The 23,874-nt window shown below is 38.5% G+C and overlaps 1 protein-coding gene across 1 annotated transcript in view; it reads left to right on the top strand.

The window, feature by feature from the left end:
- Positions 1 to 23,874, top strand: part of EXOC4 (exocyst complex component 4) — a 632,532-nt gene that overhangs the window by 494,955 nt on the left and 113,703 nt on the right. Inside the window, exons 12-13 of the mRNA XM_016148762.2 lie at positions 3,971 to 4,107; positions 18,154 to 18,309. Coding sequence (XP_016004248.1) covers positions 3,971 to 4,107; positions 18,154 to 18,309 — 293 coding nt within the window. The remainder of the gene's footprint in view (positions 1 to 3,970; positions 4,108 to 18,153; positions 18,310 to 23,874) is intronic.

Here is a 23,874-nt window from a genome sequence, read left to right as displayed (position 1 = left end):
TAATTGATCTAATAAACATTTATTGAGCACCTGCTGTATACCAATTACCTTGCTAGTTATGCAAAGGCGTAGTCACTGATTAAAAGGAATTTATAGTCTGGTGCAGGAAATGGTCAAGTGACTCATTGGTTGCCATACCCCATTTGGAGCTTGAGCTAAAATTATGCCCAGGGTATTCTGAAAGCACAGAAGAGGGGCATTTAAATCAGAGCAGGTAACCCTTGAGCTGACTCTTCAGCGAAGAGAGGGCAAGAGCTAGGAAGGTCATCCCAGGCCCGGAAGTTGGGAGTCTTGAAGGCACAAAGGCAGAAAGTATAGCCCGGTGCATTCAAGGAATGACTAACTAGTAACTTAGTGTGGTCAGATCACAAGGGCGAGCATGCACCACACAGCTAGAGAGAAGGCTAGAGGGGCCGGTAGGAGCCAGAGCTTAAAAGTCTGGGCGTGTGGAGAAAGGCAGGGACTGAGAAGGGAGAGACTGGGATTCTCACCCTATTCCTACCAGACTCCTTCTGTGTCCTCCAGCATGTCCTTGGGCCCAGCATCCTCATCAGTCTGACCAGAGAACTAAGGACAGTTGTTCCCAAACCAGTAGATGTGAAAAGATATGCTATGAAAAAGGGTTTCTTAGTGTTAGGGGAAGATCGATACCACATTCTTCTCTGCATGATTCACAATGACATTAGCGTACGAAAAGTTTCCAGAGTCCTCCAGTGAAGAAATTGTGTTTCTTTAACTCAGCATTTGTCAAATTATTTGAACTTAGAACCAGTTTTCTATAATATTAATATCAATATCCTGCTCTGAGCCCCATTTTTGCAAACAGGGGTTGAGGCCACAAAGGTCCAGTCATCTTCATTCGTTCGTTAAATTTTTTAAAAGTGCAGAATGAAAGAGCTGGTCCTTATACATCCTCTTTGTGTTTTAGATTGCTGTGTATTCCTGTAAGAAATTTTCGTTTATTTTTTCATAGCAATGGCTTTTTAATGGCATCGGGTATTCCAGTCTGGGATTTTTTTCCTCCTTTTCTCATTTTTCATGTCACGCCCAGACTTTATTATCTGGTAATAAGTTGCAAGAAAGAATTCAGTTGTTTTTGAACAAATATCAATCATTTGTGATGTGTTTAATAAAAATTATAATGAATAAAATCAGAGTTTTACTTATTAGAAGTCATTATATTCAACACTACCAAATCCCAAAATTAATAATGGATCAGTGAATCATTTGCAATGCCAAAGAGATTATATAAACAAAAATAGAATTGACCTTGTTAGAAATTGGATATTTTCAACATTTGTCTGTCAGAGCCACTGATTTGGAAATTGTTATAAATTCTTGAAAAATAGGAACTTTTTTCTCTTGTAAAAATACCCATCATTTGGCAAACTATCATGTCATTTTCCTTGAAGAGAATGTAGTGATTGATTATCCAGAGTACTACCATGACAAGGTAAACCAACCAAATAGCTGGAAAATTGCATATAATCATATAGCATCACATAGGTCCTTTGTTGATCAGCACAACCATTCATATTAAACCATGGCATTCTAATCATTTCCTGCAGGTACTTTCTGCTTACTCCAAACCCTTTATCTCTAGGGGTTGTACCTCTGTGCTTACAGTCTCCCCTTCCCCCCGAGGGTTATCAGCATAGTTCTAGTTACCTGCAAGCCATGGGATACAGATCAAACTGAATCCACTCAAAGAGATTTCAAAATGCAAAGATGTCTGCGCCTGGCATCCCTCACATGTCTGACATTCAGAAAGGTTTATTTGTGTGTATGCATGTCATCAGTACTGTTTCTTTTATTAGTAGTAGTAGTATCCCAAAACTGCTGAGAAATTATAAACAAGTGGGAGAAAGGGAAGGGCGGGAGATGGACAAAAGGAGAAGAAGGCCAGTCTTGCTTTTAAAAAGTAGATCGTCTAATCAGGAAGACCAAACATACCTGGGGCGACCTAGGACAATTGCACAGTCTTTCCTAGGTGTAAAAGCACCAGTGCACCAACCGAGTCCCCGAGCGATGAGGACCAGGAGATTAGAGGAGCCATCTGATTATCTCTAATTATTAGAAGACTAAATTGAGTCATTAGGCAGGAAGGGGTTACCCAAACCTGCCCCAGAGTTGATTATCAACAGCATAATTGGGAATAGGACCAGGTCCTTTCAATCTGAGCAGTCTCCCTGTGCTCATCATCCCTACGACTCTTTCAGATTTCAAATAGGCTTTGTTAGGATGGCTGGACTGCACTCTCCTTTTATGAATTACTGTTTACATGCTGTAGGATATCCTGTGTTCTGAATCAGGATGAGGATTTTAGATTCTTCTGAACAGCATGGGGACATATAGCCAAGCAGAATCAATTCCTGTCACTCACACACAAATGCAGAGAAACGGGATTATGGATCAGGGTGAAGCTGCAGTGTTTTAATCTTAAAATCGATACAGAAAAGGAAGTTGAACTTGTGGGGATTCTATAGAGACTGTAATTTGGTTTGCCTTACAGAATATAACTGTTCCTTCCTTTTCAACTTTGGTTTGTTTTGCTTTGGGGCAATGGGGAGAAGGGAAGAGAGAGAAAGAAGATAAGAGGGCTCTATAACCAAATAATCTTGAATAACTAAACACATGTAAACTCAGAATTTAAACTAATCCTCCATCGTGTTGAGAAAAGCTGTATACTTTTATCCTTTTTTATTTAAGTTTTAGAAGGAAAAAGATTAACCAAAACACTATACCCCATAGTCATTGTTTAAGTATAATAATAAAACTCCTTTGGTTCTTTTATTGGTCACTGTCAGACTAGAAAAAAAACACTTTTTTCAAAGTTTACTTTTATGGCTAAGTCTGTCAGAGCTTAGGTAATTCGGTATAAATAAATACTTACTCACCAAACCATCTATTGACCAAAGGATTCCAAGCTTCTAAGCCTGTGATTAATATTTACTCCAGTGTAATCTGCTTCTTTTGAAAGAGATATGAACTAATGATTTAAACAACTTAGTCTTTTCCTAAAGATTGAGAATTTACTGAATAGGTCTCTTTTCAGATACAACATTGAGTTACTGCATAATGCTCTCAGTCTCTAGCTGTAAGATGGGCTTATTTTTTCCTTGGAGATTTCTCTGATTCACTACAAAAATACGTCTGAATCTGTTTGGACACTTCTGCAGTGGCAACCATAGGGACTACTCTGATCTCATGAGAAAATGATCAGGCTACAGACAGAACTCAGGCAGAAAGGTGCAGTTAAAAGAGCAAAGCCTGGAGCCCTCACTTTGTTTACTTCCCTTTTCTAAGCCTGGTTCATCTTTAAACTGGGCACGATGACAGGATCCTTCTGCAGCTAGGAGTGCTGAGAGGATTAAATGAGACGAAGCATGTAGAGCACCTACCACTGTACTTTGCACTTATAAGAAGCCAATAAATGTTCATGATTATTATGTGAGTCTAAGTGAGATAACATGCTGTGTACGTGAAAACCTTCTGCAAGCTGTGAGGCACAATGCTAATGTTAGTCGTTGTTCTTAATAGATTGATTGTTTTAAAACTTTTAAAATAAATCTTAGAAGGCTTTTCTCTTTGTGCTGTTTCTCATAGGTCCCTCACCTGAGAGTAGAGCTCTATAGGTGGTAAATCAGGCCCCAAATGAATATACATTCTCTATCTGAAAAGCCACAGAGATACCTTGTAGATGCCAAGAATTCCATGAAATCAATTTGAAAATCCCTGTCCTATGTCCTTCCACAGTAAACACTTTCTTGGGTCTTTGGGAGACCAGCACTATGTAAAATGCTTATTTTGCTGTCGTTTTTTAATCAATATTTTTAAATATCACATCTTCCCAAAGAAAGCTCAAGTGTCTTAACTGATTACATCATTTTAGTTGTCCTTCCTTGTCGGACACATTCCTCGAGTGAAAAGAACTCACGAGTTTCTGTGCCCCCTGTGTGTTCTTTTCCAGAGCACAATCATCGTGGAGAAGACGGTGCAGGACCTCATGAACCTGATGCATGACTTGAGCGCGTACTCAGATCAGTTCCTCAACATGGTGTGTGTGAAGCTCCAGGAGTATAAGGACACCTGCGCTGCGGCCTACAGGTAGCGCTTCTGTTGGGAGCTGAGCAACGTGACTTTAGAACCTGCCGATTGTTGCGGTTTGTGGTATTGCCTTCATCAGCTAACTCTCCACCACTATAGAAAAGGACCATCCTAGAGTTTGTCCAGGAGCCCGATGGGAACATGAGCCACAGAAATAGTCTCCTAGATGCTTATGTAGTCATACTCACTCAGGGGATGAAAGAGACAAAGGGACAGGGACATTTAAAACGGCCATTGGCTAGGTTAGATGAGATGTCAGCCTTGATTTTCGTGAAAGCATAGAATCATAAGATTTGTCTTCCTCGAGGATATTGTAGATCTTGATTAGTCCATCATGTGATTCTAAAAGATCTTTAAAGGAAAGCAATTTCAAACCCTTAGTAACTGTTAATAATCTATAATGTGATTTATTCTTTTTTTTTTTTTTTTACTTCTTACAAATGTGTTTCTCCTGATGTTTGATCTGTAGCCTTCCTACTGTCATGAAAAGACATTTTTACTGTTTTCGGCACCAGTGGAAATGAAAAACCATTGTTATGAACTTGAAAACCTTTAGTTTTCTCTCTGATTTCTTTTTTATGGGTTCAAAAATCTCTTTGAACTCATGGAAAAGATCATAGCACTTCTCATAAAAAGCTAATAATAGGAACAAATTATGGTCTGGTTGACAAGAGCTGAAACAATTAGAGGAGGAAAGAATGTATAATAAAATACTAAATTTTATGTGCTATATAATTAAGTATAGGTAGCTAAAGTACAGTACATAATCATGTAGTACTTGTATAATACAGGATATAAGAGCAGAAGAAATAAAACATGAGAGAGAAAAGGTGATTGGAGTCCAGAAAGATTTCACAGACAGTGAGATTTGTGCCGCCTCTTAGGAAGACGAATGGCATTTAGGGAGGTGCAGAGAATAGATAAGGACATCACAGGGATGGAGAGGAAGCACAAATGTCCGCTGCCTGATAATTTGGAAGGGGGCATGAGGAAGTTTGAATGGAACAGAGATCCTAGTAGAAGGTAGTAGGAACTAATGCTTAATGAGAAAAGTAAGACCAAATGACAGCGGGTCTTAAAAAATAGGACTTGAAAATGTAGATGTTGTACAGGAGATGACGGTGACATTAGAAGTGAGCCAGGAAGCAGTGGTTAGGAAAGACAACTTAGGTGAATGCTTAACCTCCTTTATTCCAGCAGTAAGTGATGTTTATCCACAGCAACATCAACCGGTTAAAAGAAACCCAACCACCCCACTGAGAGATGCTTTCCCACAAACATTTAACTTTTTCTGTTCAAAAATAATTTATAAACAATTATATGTAGGTTTAAATCATACGTATAATTAATTATATTATACTCAAGGTAACAGAAAATCTTAATTTAAAATTTTTAGATTAATTTGTGCAAATAATTTCTGGCAGAAAACTCGTAATCAATAAAATACTTTTAAGCATACGTATGTGTATTCTTAATGGATAAAATTCAGTGAGGAACTGAAATAAAAATAATAATTCAAAGAAAAAAATGAAAAATATCCAACTGTCAAAGAAGAGCTTATTCATATATATTTTAAATGGTGGATATCAAATCCCTCTGGTATTGAGATTCTATTGGGTATACTTAAAATAGTAATTTTAAGTGTCTCTCTTTATAATATGCCCCAAATTATATCTTTTGCTACCATTTAAGCTCATGCTGACAGATGTTAAATATCAATTTTTAAATATTGGAAGGATAATATTTTTCAAAATTCTTTTGAGAGAGACACAAATAAAAATTTTAAAAACCACTCCTCATGGTTGGTCGTTTAAGATTGGAATTAAGATAGACTGTTATCTTTTCAGCTTTACAAAACTCGAAAGTAATTGTACCAATGTCACATCAACCAAATGAGACATTACATAGCGGATTTTAAATATTAAAACTTAAATATTAAAGAAATTAAAAAACATGTTAAAATCAGTTATATTTTAATAACTTTTTTAAAATTTACTGTTATGTTTGTTTTTAACTTCCATTGAATTCTAAGGCTTTTTTTAAAAAAGCAAATCATATTTTCTTTTTCTTATATTTCATTATGTTCAACCAGTAGTTCTAATAAATAATAATGCTGGTTAATATTAATTATACTAGAGATGTTATGTAACCTGCCAAAATAAGGCACAGTTGATTCTAGAATCATAGTCTTACTAATAGCCATTTATATATTATTATTATTTAGAAGAAAGTCTTTTAACTTCATATAGCTGGGCACCTAACTTATCACAGGAGATCTTCTCTTCATCATTTATGATCCTACCTCTCACATGTCAAGTGATGAGAAGCTCGCTACATCCACAAAGCTGACTAGTTATCGTTGAACAGTTTCTTGTTTACTGAACACAGTACTTCCAAATTAGTGTAATTCTTATACTTTAAAGCCCTTCAAATATCTGAAGATAGCTCACATGTTCCATTTTATCTTCCCCTACCCACCCTGGAATGAATATTCTTGGTTTCTGATATGTCTTGTGTCTATAAACCATCCCAGTCTTAATTCTCTCTTGCCAGTGCCTTTCTTAACAAGGAGTACCCCACGCTGAGCCTAGTCTTCCAGATGCGCTCTTTGTACTTCAGCAAAACCATCACCTCCTTTGTGCAGGACCCAGTGCGGGACATAGTGCTTCTTAGTACATCCTCTTTGCATTTGTGAGGTATTGATTGAGTATTTACCAGATCCAAGCCACTGTATGAGTGTGTGAGAATAAAGCAGTCAATCAATCACATGTTATACTTTTAATGAGCTCACATTCTTGGTAGAGAATAGAAAGGGAAATAGGGGACAAAAAAATAGGACATGTTTCTATCCACAGCACTACTTTATGACAGAAGATATGGTAAGGTGCTCCAGAAGGAGGAGGTGACCTAAGGAAGACAAGAAAGGCGTGATAAAGGATATGGAGCAGGCCTCGTGAAGAATGTGGAGGATTTAGACGGGATTTAGGCTTGAGGAGTTGAAAAAAGAAAGGAAACAGAGCAATATCGAGAGGAGAAGAAGAACAGGAAAAGGAAAAACAAATGATGAGTGTTTGAGTTTTGGAAAGGAAGGCTGACCCAACATGGTGAGGGATCTCGAATGCCAGGCTCAAGGAATTTGGCCTAAATTAGGTCGGGGGGAGTCACCGAAGGTGCGTAAACGGAGTACCAGGTGCAGACCCGGGCTTTAGGGACATTTTGCTGAGCTTTGTATAAGATGGATCGGACAGGCAAGAGTGTGGAGGTAGAAGAGAGGCAATGAGTGCCTGAGTTAGAGGAGAAGCAGGCGGAGTGGCAGGCGAGAGACATTAGGAGGTGAATTGCCAGGACGCAGCCACTGAGTGGCCGCAGGAGGTGAGGGACTGTTGTCATCATTGAAATTCACCTTATCTTTTTCATGCTGTATTTGTAGAGAGATTTTTTTTTTTACCTCAAATTCAAGATCTCATATTTCCCATTAAATTAATGTTACTTTTAGCTCATCATTTTAGTCTATTGGGACATTGAATTTTCATCCTGTCATCAAAAAATATTAGCCGTTCCTCCGAATTCCATGATGTTCTTGATTTTACAAGCAATCTTTGTTTCTCTTTGTACATCTCTTTCAAAAGCGTTCAACAGGACAGGGCTAAATTGAGAATTTAGGGGACATATCTTTTGAGACTTCTTGACATTCATCTATTACTGAGTATTTCAGGAGTTCATATGTTTTTCCAACTATGAAACCCAGAGTTAGAATTCTTGCTTGTGTCCTCCTACTCTTGATCTTTTTAATTTAATGCAGTTAACCTTCCCTCACGTCTCCCCAAGATGGGCACGTAAAAGCTAGCAATGGACAATAGTAGATATTTGTTCGGGAATCTTCTGATCCCTTCGCTTTTGGGACCGACTGCTCCATGCTCTGCCAAAACTTTTGTTAGAATTCTTGTCTTGGACAGCTTACAAATGGCCCTAGGAAACAAAATCTCTCAACTTGAGCCAAGTTTACCATCTCTTTATTCAAGTCAATGAGTTACCCAGTTAGGAAAGGAACAAAGTCATATGACTTCATCATTATGAGATCTTCCTGGCTACTCGTGAGTACCACTTCCTAATTGTTTACAAACCACCTTTAATAATATGTTCTAGAAGTTCGCCTGTAATTCCAAACTCACCCAGTTTCTATAATTTACCTTCTTTTCTTTTATGAACATCAGGGTATTTGCTCTCAGGCATTTTCCCTGTCTGCCACGATGCCTCTAGGATTATTGGCAGTGATTCTGTGATTATATGCTTCAGATTATTTCTGTGCCCTAGTTAATTTCTGTGTTTAAACTTTTTAAACCTGTCAGAATATTTTTTTTATCTCAGTAACTGTTGACACAATTGATTATTTTTAAAACAGTTTATTTACTAAGTTTCTAGGATTTTATTCATTCAATAAATATTTGTTGAGTATACAAGAGTTTATAGATGTAGCAGTGAACCAGACAGACAAACTACTGCTTTCATTGGGTTTAAATTCTCTTGGAGATGGAAGAGAGGAGATAGACAATAAATATAATATGTAAACATACTATATGTTACTATTAAGAATTTTACAAGATAAGTACTATGGGGGAAAATAAAGTAGGACGGATAGACTCTGGCGTGTAAGAGAAGGAGGTTGCAATTTTAAATAGGGTGCCCCAGTAGGTCCTGTCAGATCGAGGTTTGAGAAAAATCTCAAAGGAGTTTTGGGAGTTAGATAAGGTATCTGGAAAGAGTACTCTTGTGGAGAGCAAAGGCCATTAAGGCTGCATGACATTTTTCAGGAACAACAGCCAATGTGGTTGGAGTAGAGTGAGCAGGGAGGTTATCAGAAGGATGTCCCAAAAGGAACAGAGGGCCAGACCACCTAGGGCCTTTTATGACATTGTAGAAAGTTCTCCTCTGAGTGAAATGGAGAGCCATTATAGGAATCATACCTTTGGCAGCATGATCTCACTTATATTTTAAAATATAAGTATTGAGAATACTGTCAGAGGACAGGGATGAAAGCAGGTAGAAGACCATTTAAGGCCTATGGAGATAATCCAGGTAAGGAATGAAAACAACTCATACTGGTTAATAGCAGCAGAGATGGTAAGAACTGGGTGAATTCTGAATATAAACAGAATTCCCTGCCAGATGGGATATAGAGTGTGAGAGAAAGAAAGGTATCAAAAGTGACTCTTAGGATTTTTTATATGAGCGGTAAAAATATGGACTTGTCAGCTATTGAGACAGAGGGCACTGCCGGTTTATGGGCATGTGGATGAGGATTTAAATTTGGAGCATCGATTGGCCACGCGCATGGAGATACGGAGTAAGCAGTGGGATGTGTGCATCAAGAGGAGCTTGGTCTGGCTTGGAGACGCATGTTTGGAGGCCGTCAACATATAAATAGTGTATCTAAATGGTATCCAACGCCATGGAGTAGATGAAATCTTCATGGGAATGAGTGTAACTGCGGCCGAGAAGAGGACTGAGGACTTTAACGAGTTCGCAAGATGAGGAGAAACAATCGGCGCAATGGGAAAATGAAGAGAATGTAGAAACCAAGTAAAGGGGTGGAGGGGAGTGAGCAGCTGGTCCAGGTGCTGCTGTTCAGTCAGCATTAGAACTGAGCATCGACGGAGTGATAAATTTAACAGTGTGGACATGGTCATTGGTGATCGTCACGAGAGTTGTCTCTGTGGGTTAGTAGGAGTGAAGCCTGGATCGGTGGGAGCTTATGAAAGAAACTGGGAGTAGAGAACTTGTCAGTACAGGCAAAATTTTACAGTGAGTTTTGCTGCAAAGGGGAACAGAGAAATGGGGTAGTAGCTGGAGGGCTGAGGTCACCTGAAAGGTGTTTTTGTTTTATGTGTTATTTTAAATAAGAGAATTAAGAGAAGGTTGAGAAAATTGTTTATGAGACAAAGAAAATTCTTGATGTGAAAGAGAAAGGATAAATTGCCAAAAACAACGTTTTGGCTAATGAGTGTGGCGGGGTCGATGTAGTGCACAGTGGAGTGAGTAGACAGGAACATGGATAGTTTTGTCACCATGGTCTGGTCTGCCCTTCTTATAGGAATTGAGTTATTTCTGTCATTTATATCTCACCATTTTGTCCAGACAGCGTAACTATATCTCCGGTTCCAATACTGGGAGCAAGGCTGTTGCTTTTTGTTCTTGACATATTGTGGCCGTCAGGAATATCCTGATGCCTTCCCATAGGACACTAGTATACCTTCGGTCTCCCTCTTGACCCAAGTTCCCTGTGACGGTGCCCACCACCAGACCATTCCATAGACAAGGTGACATCTGTAATGATCTACCACAGGCCTAAGACAAATTCTACCAGGGTTGGGAAAAGTAATTCTGTGAAGCTACGAGGGGAAATAAATAGAAAACCCTTTACATGGTTGTTGTACAACAGTGCGAGCACGCACGCTCAGATAACCCCATGGTGCCTGCCGCCTGTTACTCAGTCAGGTTTTTCAGGCGAAGGGAGAAAGCGTTTTCTCATCATATGAGTGCGAAGATGCAAAATGTCCTTACTTCCTCTCTTCCCATTATTGCCCTCCCCCAGATTGGCACCTGCTGGGGAGTAATTAGGGCAGGCCTAAATTGGACAGCCAAATCCTGATTACAGTGAGAGGAAAAACAGGAAATGTTCTAGTTTTGCTGCCAGCAAATGACTGACTTAAATAGAAAGCCATATACAATTCAAATGATCCAAAATGATATAACACTGGGGAAGGAGGAAGGGAGCAGGGAAACATTGCAATCTGATTCTTTCACAGCAGATATCTTTTACGGAAATGATCAAATCCATAAGCTCACAATGCCCTCTGCTGAGAGCTGGCTTGTTTTCCAAGTTTCCTGTGAGAGCCTGAGCATCCACTGGGAGTTTAGAGATCTGGGGAAAGGTCAGAAACATGTCACCTTTCTGTGAGCACTGCCCTCTGGAGAGAAAGGCTGTACTGTACGATGATGTCATATCACATGCTTTGGATAAAGAGAGGTTTCCCAAAAGGGAAATGAAGACTAGAAGTCTTTGCCCGAATTAGTCACGCCCCTTGGGGCTTAAAGGAAAACTCAGCTGTGAATTGTCTACACCGCAGCGCTGCCTTAGCAATGAGGCAGTTGGTCCATGAGTCTGCTGCTCCCAAGCTGAGAGCTTCTCCCCCTCTGCTGCCCTCTGTCCTGAGGTGCAACCAGCAGCTTGTGTCTCAAAGAAGTCATTTTATAATGGGCAGTCACAGCTTTTTAAAGTTTCTGTCCATTCAACTTAGCATTAGTTTATTAATCATTTTTTTGGAGGGGAAGAGGGAACGCCTGTCTTGCATTGTGTTGGGGCTGGTAGAGAACACAAAGAAGACACCTTCTAATCTTAGAGGCTCAATTGACGTAAGGCACAGGCATTTTTTTTTAAAGGTAAGGTCCATCCTCAGAGTGCACCTTTCACTTCTCCATAGAAGGCCGAGAACTCACACCAGAGCATGAAGACAGAGTGACAGAGGGATAAACTTGAATTCACCGATAGCAGAACCCAGGTCTGGCATAGGGCTGGACACCTTGTTGGCCCTCAGTACATCTGACGAATGAATCGAGGAAATTCCTGAACAGGACAAATGAGCAGTAGGGTAGCATGTCCAGCATGATGGGTGGGGAGAAGGTTGAGAAACCAAAATGACCAGAGTGGACATGTGGCTGGGTAGGATTGTGCAGAAAAGGGGAGATTTGAAAACGGCCCCTGTGAAGTAAAAGAGTGCTGTGTAGATTGTGATGAGGAGGCTGACCTGACCTCTTCCATGATCAAAGCGTTTGGAGAAGGTAGTGGCCCCATTGTGCTAATGGCAGAGACTAGAGACCGGGGCCCATGATGGCTCATGAAGCGCTTCTGGTTTCCTGTGTGGCCACGGTCCTGCGGGAATGAGAGCCTAGTTGAGCTCGCCTTGCTGCCTTGGCCAGCAAGCTAACCTTGAATCTCAAAAGAACCAAGGGCACGTCCCGGGGAAACCTTTGCAAGCTTCATGCACGTTCAGCTGCTTATTTGCCTGTTTCCTGTGAACCGTCTCCAGAGTTATCAGACGTTTCTCTGCTCTTTTCCTATTTATTCCGCTACATCTTACCTTAAGAGATATTGTGTATTGAATTCGTGTTTATTTTGTTGTAATCAGCAGCATAGTACCAGCTTTTTCTTTTTGGCATCTCTCATTGTCCTTATTTCTCTGCGACTGGACATCGCACTGCAGTGCGGCCAACTGCAGGTCCATTCTTTCCGTCAAAAGTGACTACAGCAGCTTAATGTGGACTAACCTTGTCCAGGGTCCATTTGTCTAGCTTGGCTCCTGGTTTTCGAAGTGTCTGAAAGATTCAGTCTGGGAAAGTAAACATCATGCCCCGGCTGTCACCAAACGGTTGAATCCAATTAGCCCCACCTGCCCCTGGTTGTTTACCTAATGAAAGACGCAGCACCCCAGCTGTGTCCAGGGACCAGGCACACTTGCACTTTCCAACTGTTCCGAAGAGGAAGCAATGCTCATCAGAGCTAGTCGACACCAGCAGATGTTTTCCGAATGAAATTTACTCAGCTGTGTCTAGAGGATGGACCCTTCTCATGGCAGCCTTATCACCTGCTCCAAGAGGTACACCTACTTTCCTCTTGCTCCTGGGAACGGGTACAAATAGTTACACAGATGGCTCTGTCTATAGCCCATTGAGCTGTGAATTAATTAGTAGATTCTGGTTCTAGTAGTGGTAATTAACCCTACTCATCTTGTGGAATAATTGTTGGAGATTTAGCTCTCCTTTTTTGAGGCAATTTGGATATGTTCTGGAATTTTGTAGCCCACACAATCCAGTTTATCGCAAAATTACAAACTAATAGATGTAGTTGGTCAGGATGGAAACTTTGTCATTTGAATGGAAAATTCCATTTATGGTAATTGTATGTTTCTCATCAATGCCAGTATTTCCACTTAGAATATTTGGAATTGATGTTCATTCCAATATGAATCAATAATTTATTGTTGAGGGCAGTATATAGATAGCAAGTTAATTAATTTGGATTATATATATATTTTTTAAAATAAGACAAGATCTATGAATATTAGCAAAGGCAGTAATACTGAATTATTGAATTAAACCAGTCTTCCAAAAATGCATAAGTAAATAATGTGAGTACCTTTAACATAGTATCCCGCTAAGCTAATTATTTTCATTGCATCTAGTGCTAAAATTAAAAATTCTAGATCCCCAAAATATGCAATACCATCTCACTCCTGCAGACCCAGACTGTTTACTGAACCCTGGGACAGATGTAGGCCAGCATGGATGGGCTCAAAGATTCAGATGCTGGAAAACCGAGTTGTATTTGGACTTTTAACTCTATGGAGCATAATCTGGCCTGTAATGTGGGTATAAAAGAAATTGAACCACCCAAAATTTTTTCTAGATATAGACACTGAAACCTAAAATTTATATAATTTGTACATGTCACAAAATATTACTCTTTCAATTAAAAAAAAAAAACATTTTAGAATGTCAACACTCTTCATAGCTTTACAGGGCATACAAAGTCAGCTGATGGGGCAGATTGGACCAATAGGCCATAGTTCGCCCAGCCCATCATGTGGGACAAAGTTCTAATTGTAAAGTTGTAGGTGTTAAGTATAAAAGGGGGGTTGTTTTTTTTTTCCGAAAGCTTTCGAAAGGGAGCGACTACTTTAGGCTGACATAGTCAACAAATCCTTCACAGAGAAAGTAAGACTTCAAGGAGACTTTCCAATAATCGGCCACCTAGGAATAAGCAGAGTAGAAGGGGAAGGCTTGTCAATAACCATTAGCTTATTCATTTTGAGTCGGGACTTTTTTATGTTGAATTTTATTTCAGAGGTGGACACACTTGTATTCGTTATTCTGATTTGTATTGAATTCAGAAAGTCGTGGTGAAAGCCTAGTAGAGTGATCCATAATTTGGTCAAAAAGCTAAATGGCTTGATAGCTCACCTAAGTCATTTAGTACAGAGAAGAGAGAAGAAGTGAAGGAAAACCACTAAACTGGTTTTAGTTTAATGAGTTATCTAGACTCCTAAAGCTGAAGAGGACTTATTTTTATCTCCAGTTCAGTTCTTGCACACTTTTCCAATACCAGATATTGTGCTAAGCACTGCAGGCACAGAAACTAATGAGAAAATAAACTCTGTCCTCAGAGAACTCATCATTCAGTGTAGGATCCCAACTTGTAAAGCAGTATGGTAGGACCAGTGAGAGTAGAGGTTGCATGTAAGGAAGTGATTCTCGCCCTTGAGTTCACATTGGAATCACCTGGGAAACTTTAAAATTCTGATGCCTGGGTCCCATCCCCTGAGATTCTGACTTACTTGGTCTTGGGTGTGGCCTAGGCATGTAGTTGTGTTTTTTTAAAGCTCCCCAGATTATCCAAATGTACAGTCAAGGTTGAAAACCTCTGGTATAAAGGCGATGAGACACAAAAAGGGGGACTCAGCTGTCCTGGGGACATTAGTAAGAGACAAAGGAGGAAAGCAACATCAGAAGATGAAGCCGAAAAAGTAGACGTTCATGCCTTGCTAAGTTTGCCTTGGTCTTAGAATTGGGGTCAGTGAAGTTCTAAGGAGAATAAGGTGATTGTACAATTTTTAGAAAAATAACTCTTCTGACTCATATGGTGAATCTCGCTCATGTGACATGCTCAAGTAAGGACCTCAAATTGCACTTGTAAGCAAAAGCAAAAAATCAAGCAAACAAAAACTTGGAACTAGTGAAATCCATAGGATCACGAAGAGAGACATGCAAACTACCTAAGAGTGACATCTCCAAAACTCAGGGCAAACGTGGGATTCTTGCAAAAGGCAAGACACTCTGAGGTAGATCTTGCAAAACAAAATAGCAGACCACATGAGAAAAATCATTATGGGAAAAGAAGGGAAATGCAACGAACAGAACAGTACGTCTGACGTTCAAAGAACTACCACAAAATAGAGAGCCACGTAAAGGACACTTTAAAATCGCTGCTTTTAAATATTCAGAGAGACAAAGGAATGGAATCCGTCATACAAGAACAGGACATTTTGGAGTGGATTTGTGAAAGAACTAAACAGAAAATCTGGAAATGAAAAATATATTAATTGAAAATTTTTTGAAGAGCAATGTTGGATTAAATCATAGAGTAGATCTGGGAGACAGATGTCATAAATTTAAAAAAAAAACGAAGTTAGAGGGTGAAGACTACTCAGGTAATGACAGTGTCTGTGAAGGAGAGAAAGGAGGTTGCATAGAAAGAAACGCTGGATCAAAGAAGAGATTCCTTCCTTCATTTTTTTTTTTTTTGGTGGGGGGAAGGGAGGAGGAAACCTTAGGGGTTCAGGGAATATATTGAGAGAGACACAGTAGTCTCCTCTTATCCACAGGGAATACTTTGTAAGACACCCCAGTGGATGCCTGAAACCACAGACAGTATGCTGAACCCCATATGTACTGTTTTCATAGTTTAATTTCTCAATTAGGCACACTAAGAGATTAACAACAGTAACTGATAATAAAATAGAGTGATTACAATAATACTCTCCAGCTGTTTTTATATTTTTTAGTCCAAACCAATTCCTGAGTCTATCTAACTGTCCCTGACTTGCAGTAAATGGCTGGGTGTCACTCCTTTCAGGGGCCCCCTGCTGAAGTCCTCAGTTAGGCTCAGTGCTTTCTGGCAAGGCGCATTGCTGTCTGTTGGAACACATTTTGCTGTTCATGTCTTCCACCTAAAAATCTAATGCCTTTCCATCCTAACTAAGCACTTTGTCATGCCCTGCGGCCGTAACTTTAGCAGTTAGAGGTGCAACAGCAAAACTAGCATGAATTTCTTTTTTCTTTACAATTTCACAAACAAAAGATCCACTCTTACTGCAGATCTTAGCAACCCCAGCATACAATTTTTTTTCCCCCTTAAGTCTAGAGCTTTAACCTTTTCACTTAAAGGAAGCACTTTGCAGCTTATCTCTTTGGCATAAGCCAGTTGCCAACATCACAGCTCTGAGCTTTGGATTCATTAAGTAAAATAAAGGTTCCTTGAACACAAGCACCATGATAGTATGATAGTGGATCTGATAATGAAGATGGCCACGAAGTGACTTAACAGGCAAGGCATGTATGCAGCCTGAATACACAGGACAAAAGGATGATTTTTGTCCCAGGTAGGATGGAATGGGAAAACATAAGAGTTTATCACACTACTTAAAAAGGCAGACAATTTAAAACTTATGAATTGTGTATTCCTGGAATTCTTTCATTTAAGGTTCTAGACCATGGTCGATTGTGAGTAACCGAATGGGTCCTCTTCTTTTTCTCTCAGAGATAAAGGGGGACCGCTGTACTGGGTTTACAAGAAAAAGGATAATTGGGGTGAAATGATCCCCCAAAGCCTAGATAGAGGGGTTACTGGAAATGAATGAGGGTGAAACAGATTTGAGCATACTTTTATAGGGGATGGGAAGTAGAATATTTGAAAGTATGTAATTGAGTCCTCTCCTTTCTCTGCCAGATAGGAAGAACGTAGAGGCAAACAATGAGAAGATAAATAAAGGGCAAGGGTTTAAAAAATAACCATTGAGGGAAATGGGAGAGGAAGCTGATCAGCGATTTTAAAAAAAGAAGAATGCCAAAGAGTATTGAAGTTTCATCTGGCAAGGCATATCATAAATATGAGTAGTACCAACCTATGAGATTGCACCAGCACTCAAGTTTAAAAGGGTAAAAGTTAGATTGTTGCATTAATCCCTAAGTATTTCATAAATGACACAAGAAAATAAAAAGGAAAAAATGGGAATTGAAGGTACCTAGTGAGAGTAATTTGAGAGATTAGGGAAGAAGGTTCTAGTCTGATTTTTGTATTGCTGACCATAGTTATTATTGTTAAAAAGTTTTGCTTATAGTGAGTTAGTGGGTCTCTTTTTATTTTGGCTTAATTTCAGAGAACCAGGGCAATATTTACACGCTACAACTTGAGACCATGTTACCTTGGATCAGATCATCTGAGTCAAAGTTTTTAACTTCATCTTCTTTTGTCCATAACTGTGTGCTGGATACATACATGGGTGTACACCATGCAGACATTGTATAGTTAGAAGTGTTTAGTGCCCCCCAAAATAACCCTTAAGCCAAGAGAAACCTCCTGGAGCCTTGGTCAGCTTCCGAGACATAGGCAGCTCATGAGCTCCCCCTCATTAATAACTGTCACTTCCGCCACCTGGAGTTGCTGATGAAGATTTTTAGACCATTCAAATTTCCTCTAGGGACAGAAATGTTGAACAAAAAGAGAAGCTTTTTAATTAAGTTGAAATTGAACATTTAAAATGACATTACAGGTACATTCTGCTAAGAGCAGTGTTAACAGCCAACCCATGGGCCCTATTAAAAGATGTGAAGCCTGTCAACTCTTGGTCACTAGTCAAAGCCCACTGAAGAGAGTAGTAATCAATGACTTTTTCTGCCTGACATCAGGGTCAAAAGGTTTCTCTATGATGGTTAATTTGCTTTGAAAAGAGGAGCGTCCATAGTTCAAAAAACACCTTCAAGTAGAACTAATTGGTAATTTAAACCAAGAAGTCGGAGAACAACCCTTTGCAACACTTCTGTCACCTTTCAGGTGTCAGTTATGTTGTCATTTAGTAGTATCTTTTATATGGTTGCCCCAGCTAATTTTACATCTTCCTTGAAAGATTCCCCCCAAAACCTACCTTACACTTTTACTTATCCTATGAGATTAACTGTGTTGAATGGGGACTAATTAGTATTTTTAGCTTTCATGATTGCTCAACAATGAAGAAACTAAGAATGAAATCTAGAAATGATTTTTCTCAGTAATGCGACCTATTAATAGGTGTCACTGTCCCCAACTCTGATATTGGATTATGTTAGTAAAAGAGGGGTGAGAGGTATCTTTTCGTGCAGCAAAGGTAGATGAAAAATGCTACCTGGCTACCCAGTAATGTGCTGAAGTATCTCTTTTCTGCTGGTTGTGTTTAGGGGCATCGTCCAATCAGAAGAAAAACTTGTCATAAGTGCATCTTGGGCAAAAGATGATGATATCAGCAGACTCTTGAAATCACTACCAAACTGGATTAATATGGCACAACCCAAACAGCTGAGGCCAAAGAGAGAAGATGAAGAAGATTTCATAAGGTAAATGCTCTATTTTCTAATTCGCACTAAACGTAGGGAGAAGCAAACGCCTGTTTAGCTGATTGTTTCTTATGCAAAATTTTGGCCCATTCTAAATCTTGAGCTGGAATTAACTGAATTTAGTAAAATCTGTCTTCATCCTACCACACCTCATTTCCTATCAAGTATGTCTTGTGCTTAAGACTTCAGGAGGAAGGGATTGCCGTGAATCAAATTTGGAGCATCACTAAATTGAGTCTAAATATCTTTCATCTATCGGTCATTCTGCCCTCTTAGTGGACAAATATGATTCATTCATTTATTCATTCAGCAACTCTGTACCGATATCATGTACCATGCCTTGGAAATATGACGGTTAATAAGAAAAGTTTCTGCCCATACAGATATGTCACAGTCGTTCTTAACGTCTTCTGTGTTCTTTCGTTCGTGGAACTGTTAGTTGAACTTTCAGGAAATAAAAACGTGCTTCCCATATTTGTTCATATACATTGTATCATTTCCGATTGCTTCCTGCTTGTTTCGAAAAGAGTAAAGTATCTCCACTTTATCACTCAAAATTTACCTCTACAATTTATTTACTTAGCCATGAAAATGTAGCCTAATTTGATGAAGCTACTCATTTTCATATGGATGTCTATCCATAGTGAAACATTTCACCTCTGTCATTTTAGAGCTTTGGAAAGTAAGAAAAAGTAATGGAGTTAACACTTTGTCAAATTAAAATTAAGTTTATTCTTATTGCCTTTTGTCTATCCAAGTGAATAAATAAATAGTAAATTTCAGTAAGTCAAATTTACTGTTTTTTAATGGATAGGACATTCCGTATCCTATGTAGAATGCCTTGCTTATACTAAAGTCACACAGATGTTGTTCTCTAAAACCTTCACTGTGCTGAATATATTTTTTCCCCAACATCTGAAAGTATTCATAAACTGTTAAATTAAATTTTCTATACCTGTTCTCTAAATGTCCCCTTAATTTAGATGACATTGTCATGGCAATAGTAGCAGAGAGAATAGCCTCATGATTTTTTTCCATCAAGAGAGGTAAAGAATGATTGACATGATTGATTGGAGCCCTAAGTAGAAATAATTAAACAGACCTTAGGACAGAGGTCAGGCCACAGGCACTACTCTTTCTCAGTATTACCATCATTTTCCCACTGCCAGATTTAAGATGTCTGGGTAAGCACCTTCCCACTCCTTCTTGATTACTCATTTCATCATATCTATAACCTTAATAGTTGATTAGAAGCAATTGCTAGAGGATAGATTGTTTTTCCCAACTTATGTTACTTTAAATCAGTGTAAGTCTTCTTCCTGTGGTTCCTTGCCTTTTATGATATCACTGCCTAATTGTATAATTGTATTTTATGCCTGCAAAGACATTTTCAATCAGTTTTATTAGTTGTCTTCAGTACCTTAGACTTAGATGGAAGAGTTTCTAGTCCTATTCCAGAAAAAAGAGTGTTGATCCAAAGAGATGAACTTTCACATACCACTTCATGCTTCTAGTTTAGAAGAGTTAATTAAGGTCCTAGATTTCTTCACTCTTGTTTTGCTCACTGAATTATATCACTTTACATCTTAAATTTGAAGGCAGAGAAAATTATACATATATTCTTTAATTTTTGTAAGTTATACATGAAGTAAAGTGTAATCGTTACTGTATAACTAAATGAAGTATTATGTGTGATTATACCTATGTAATATCTCCCAGATCAAAATACAGAACTTTTTTAGCCCACCAGGAGGCCTGCCCTCAAGGTAACCACTATTCTGACCTTTATCACCATAGTTTAATTTTGATTGTCCTCAGATTTTATATAAATTTAATCATATGCCTGGTTCACTTTGTTGAACATTATGCCTGAAAGATTTGTCCACATTTTTGCATGTAGGCATAGTTGAAAACAAATTATATTTTGCTTTAACAGAAGAAAAACATTTTGTAGGTCTATTTTGTTTTGCATGTGATTGAGTCTTTCCTCTTAATCTGTCATATTCCCTATCCTGATTAGAAGTTCAAAGCAAATGTAAGTAGGAGAGAACACTTCATTGCTATTCCAACGCAATAGAGTTGACAGAGAGCCTTGATTTAATACATTAGAGTACCATAGAGCATGGCATGTGCCAAAAAGACTGAAAAGTCACAGTGTCCTCCTATAATTAGTTTTTAAAGCTTAGAGGGCTATTTGGCACACAGATAAATATAGGATCAGTGCCCTTTGCATTGAATAAAGGTTATGTTCTCTTCATTACTAAATGAGGCCTTTTCCTATTCTTGTTTTTAACTAAAAAATAAAATGTATTATTTCTAGGCTTAACTTTGAATAGAGGGGGAAAAAAATAGGTCAAGCCAGGGCTTTAATAGAAAAAAAGAAAAATAGCAAATATCCTTTTGTTCCCAAAGAAGCTAAAGCAGGCTTTCTAGCCCATTGTCTTTGCACCTGTCATATATATGTATATATTTATCCTTTTGAGATCAGTGAATATCCACTGTTAAAAGCAGTCCTACTTTCTGGAGATGTGATTAACAAAAAGAGTAAGGTGTTGGGAGAAGTTTAAGGGGTGGAGAGAGGTTGTCTAGGAGTTGGTGAGGCCATGTGTATTAGAAAGACTGTCCTAAAAAAAAAAAAAAAAAATCCATTAACCCCATTTAACTCAGGGCTCCAGAATATCAAAGAATAAGAATCATTTCTCTAGAGTGAGGTTTGAAAAACCCTAAGTGGACAGATGTGATTGGCAGGACCAGGACCAGACTTTTCAGGTGATAAAAGTGAATGAGTAGAGAAAATCTACAAATTAGTCTTGAATTCTAAGAGGCAGAAAGATGAATGATAAAGAATTAAATTTCTGGAAAGATCATGCAATCTATTTCAATCAGAGTCAACAGTGCCTGGAACTGGGTAGCAACATTATGAGTTTTCAGATACTCTTATCCCCATTCAATAAATAAGGAAACTGAAGTGCAGAAAAATTAAGTAACTTTCCCTAATTCTCAGAGCCACAAAGTGATATAGCTAGTTGAGCCCTGGTAGTCTGGCTCCCAGATCTCTACCACACCATGATTAACCAGCCTAAAAATGGATCAGGAATTTGTATTTTTGGACATTTTATTCATGCCTATATTTTCTGTGATCATCATCATCTTAACCAATACTCTAATCCTTTTATACCATTGTTAAAAACATTTATCATGTAGGAGCTTTTACTGTTGATTTAGTGTGTTGTCATCAGTATTATATATCATGTATTACGCTCTTGCAGGTTCTCTCCCTTTCAATCACAGGCTGGCAACAGAATAATATCCAGTCCTTTGGTGGGGGGGGGCACTATATTGAAACCAGGTGTAGGTGCTTTAAAACTGATTCTCTTGTTTTTCCTCTGAGTTTTTGTTTGCCCGATCAAAGAAAAGAAAGCAGAAAATAATTGTTATTTAAAAGAGAAAGAAGATAACACAAAGGGAATGGAAATATAAAAATGATTTAAAACAAAATATGTGGGTTTCAGATAGAGTGTGATACAGTCCTGAATAGGGAAGAGAGGCTAAAGGATATTTTTAGCTATTTTTATTTTTTGAGTTATTTAGAAAATAACATTTTATTTGTAGAATCAAATGAGGTATATGTTTATTAAGACTGCTTTTTATTGTTTAATGTAATTACCAACTCATTCTGATTAAAGAACAGCAAAATATTGTTTTCAAAAAGCAAAGCAATTCCTTTTATTTGGTGTAAGTTCTTTATTAAATATTTAATGGGGAAAAAAAAGAGTCAGAATGAAAGCAGAAAACAGGTTTGTACTTTTACTTTCCTTCAATGGCACCCTAATCATATACCACAGATCCTCAATAAATGTTGAATGAATGAAACTGAATTTAAAAATAGGAAAGATCACATATTCTTCAAGTGAAAAGAATAACATGTAAAGAATTGTGAGCCAGATCCCTTAATTGAAAGGAAGTGACTTCAGTGGCCTCCATGTTATTTATGGAGTAACATGTTCCTTCTGGAAGTTCACATGCCTGAGTTCAAATCCTTGGCAATGCCATTAACTAGGCTGTTTTGTTTTGTTTTGTTTTGTTTTTGCCTTTGGTAGGTCTTTACATGCCTTCAGGTTCTTCGTACAGCTCAGATTACACAATTAAGAGAAGCAGAATCTAGTAGACCTGGGAATCTATTTAGATATAAACATGGTATGAATAAAGTACAACATCAATTTTCAGAAAAAAATCCAGTTGGAAATTTAAAAGATTCTCAAAATAACCTGAGCAACATCTGTTGAAAGGTTGCAGATAACTACAGCTGTTTAAGAATCTTTAGAGAGATTCGAAGAACAAGTAAAGATCTGGTGCAGGCAAGAAAACTTCAGGCTTGAACGAAATGTTTTTTAGAATGGAGACATTTACTTCACTATCTCTGCATGCTTAATATGACTTTTAATTTCTAATTATAAAAGGAAAGATGAATCAGAAAACATGAATATATTAAATAAGTACAAGGGTAGGAAATGCTTTGCTAAAATGTTCTTTTTCCCTCAATTAAGCAAGATGAAGGTCATAGATAGATGTAGGACACTGGCAGGCAAGACTAGAGGAGAAGCAGACTTTAATCTCAAAATTAAACAGAAAAGACAGGTAATTAACTGGAAACTCTGCTACAAACATATCAATTAATGTTCAAGAAGATTGAATTAGGCGCTTTGTTATTCTATCAAAATGATATGACTCTTGTTTGCGTGATTGGCAGTAAATGAAAATTTTAAAAAACCTTAAAATATCCTATACATTACATAAATGCTAGTCTATTTAGACAATTATTTAAGGATTATAATTATCTTTTAGTATCATTTAAAAGTCACTGTAGAGTGTTTTCTACATTTTACTTTTGTTTAATATCAGATTATGCAGTTTTTTTCTTTTTTACTTAGGTGTACATTTAATACCATTGCATTTTTTCTTATTTGGAGTCTTAATAAAAGAAAAAGAAAATGTAACCCCTCTAATTTAGTCCCACACAGCCCTTCAGAAGGTGAGGCTAATAATGACGTTCTGTGCCACTGTGGTGGAGGGAAGGACACCTGTCACGTAGCCCGGGCAGGAGCAGGAAGAGGTGTTTGTTCCCAAGACAAGGGCGAGCAGCAAGACAGTCCAAAACCACCACTGGAAAGGCCTGAGTCTGCAGTCCCTTTTCCCCAGTCTTTCTCCATTAATGGCTGCTCTCCGTTGCAGGCTTAAATCGCCTTCCAGATCAGGAAGAACCATGTGTCTTCTCACCCCAGTCTTCCCTTTCCTATTGGACCCCCTCAGCCCCCAGTCCACCACGCCCCTTCCTCCCTACCTCCTTGTCTTTGCCACGCCCCTTCCCAGAATGCCAGCTACTCGCCCCACCTCCTGTACCTACTCAGTTCTGCTTTCAAGATTCAGCTCCTATGTCAACTCCTCCAGCAGCTCCTCCTAGAAGCCCTCTCCCCCACGCACCCCACCCTGCTTGCCTCCTGGGTTATGGGCTCACATTCTGGGGGGAGAAAAGCAAATGGGCATTTCACAGTGTGATGAGCACTC

Source organism: Rousettus aegyptiacus, unplaced genomic scaffold (assembly GCF_014176215.1).
Source record: "Rousettus aegyptiacus isolate mRouAeg1 unplaced genomic scaffold, mRouAeg1.p scaffold_m13_p_13, whole genome shotgun sequence".
Classification (NCBI taxonomy): domain Eukaryota; kingdom Metazoa; phylum Chordata; class Mammalia; order Chiroptera; family Pteropodidae; genus Rousettus; species Rousettus aegyptiacus.
Note: the sequence above shows the minus strand (reverse complement) of the source record. Positions and strands in the feature narration are given on the sequence as shown.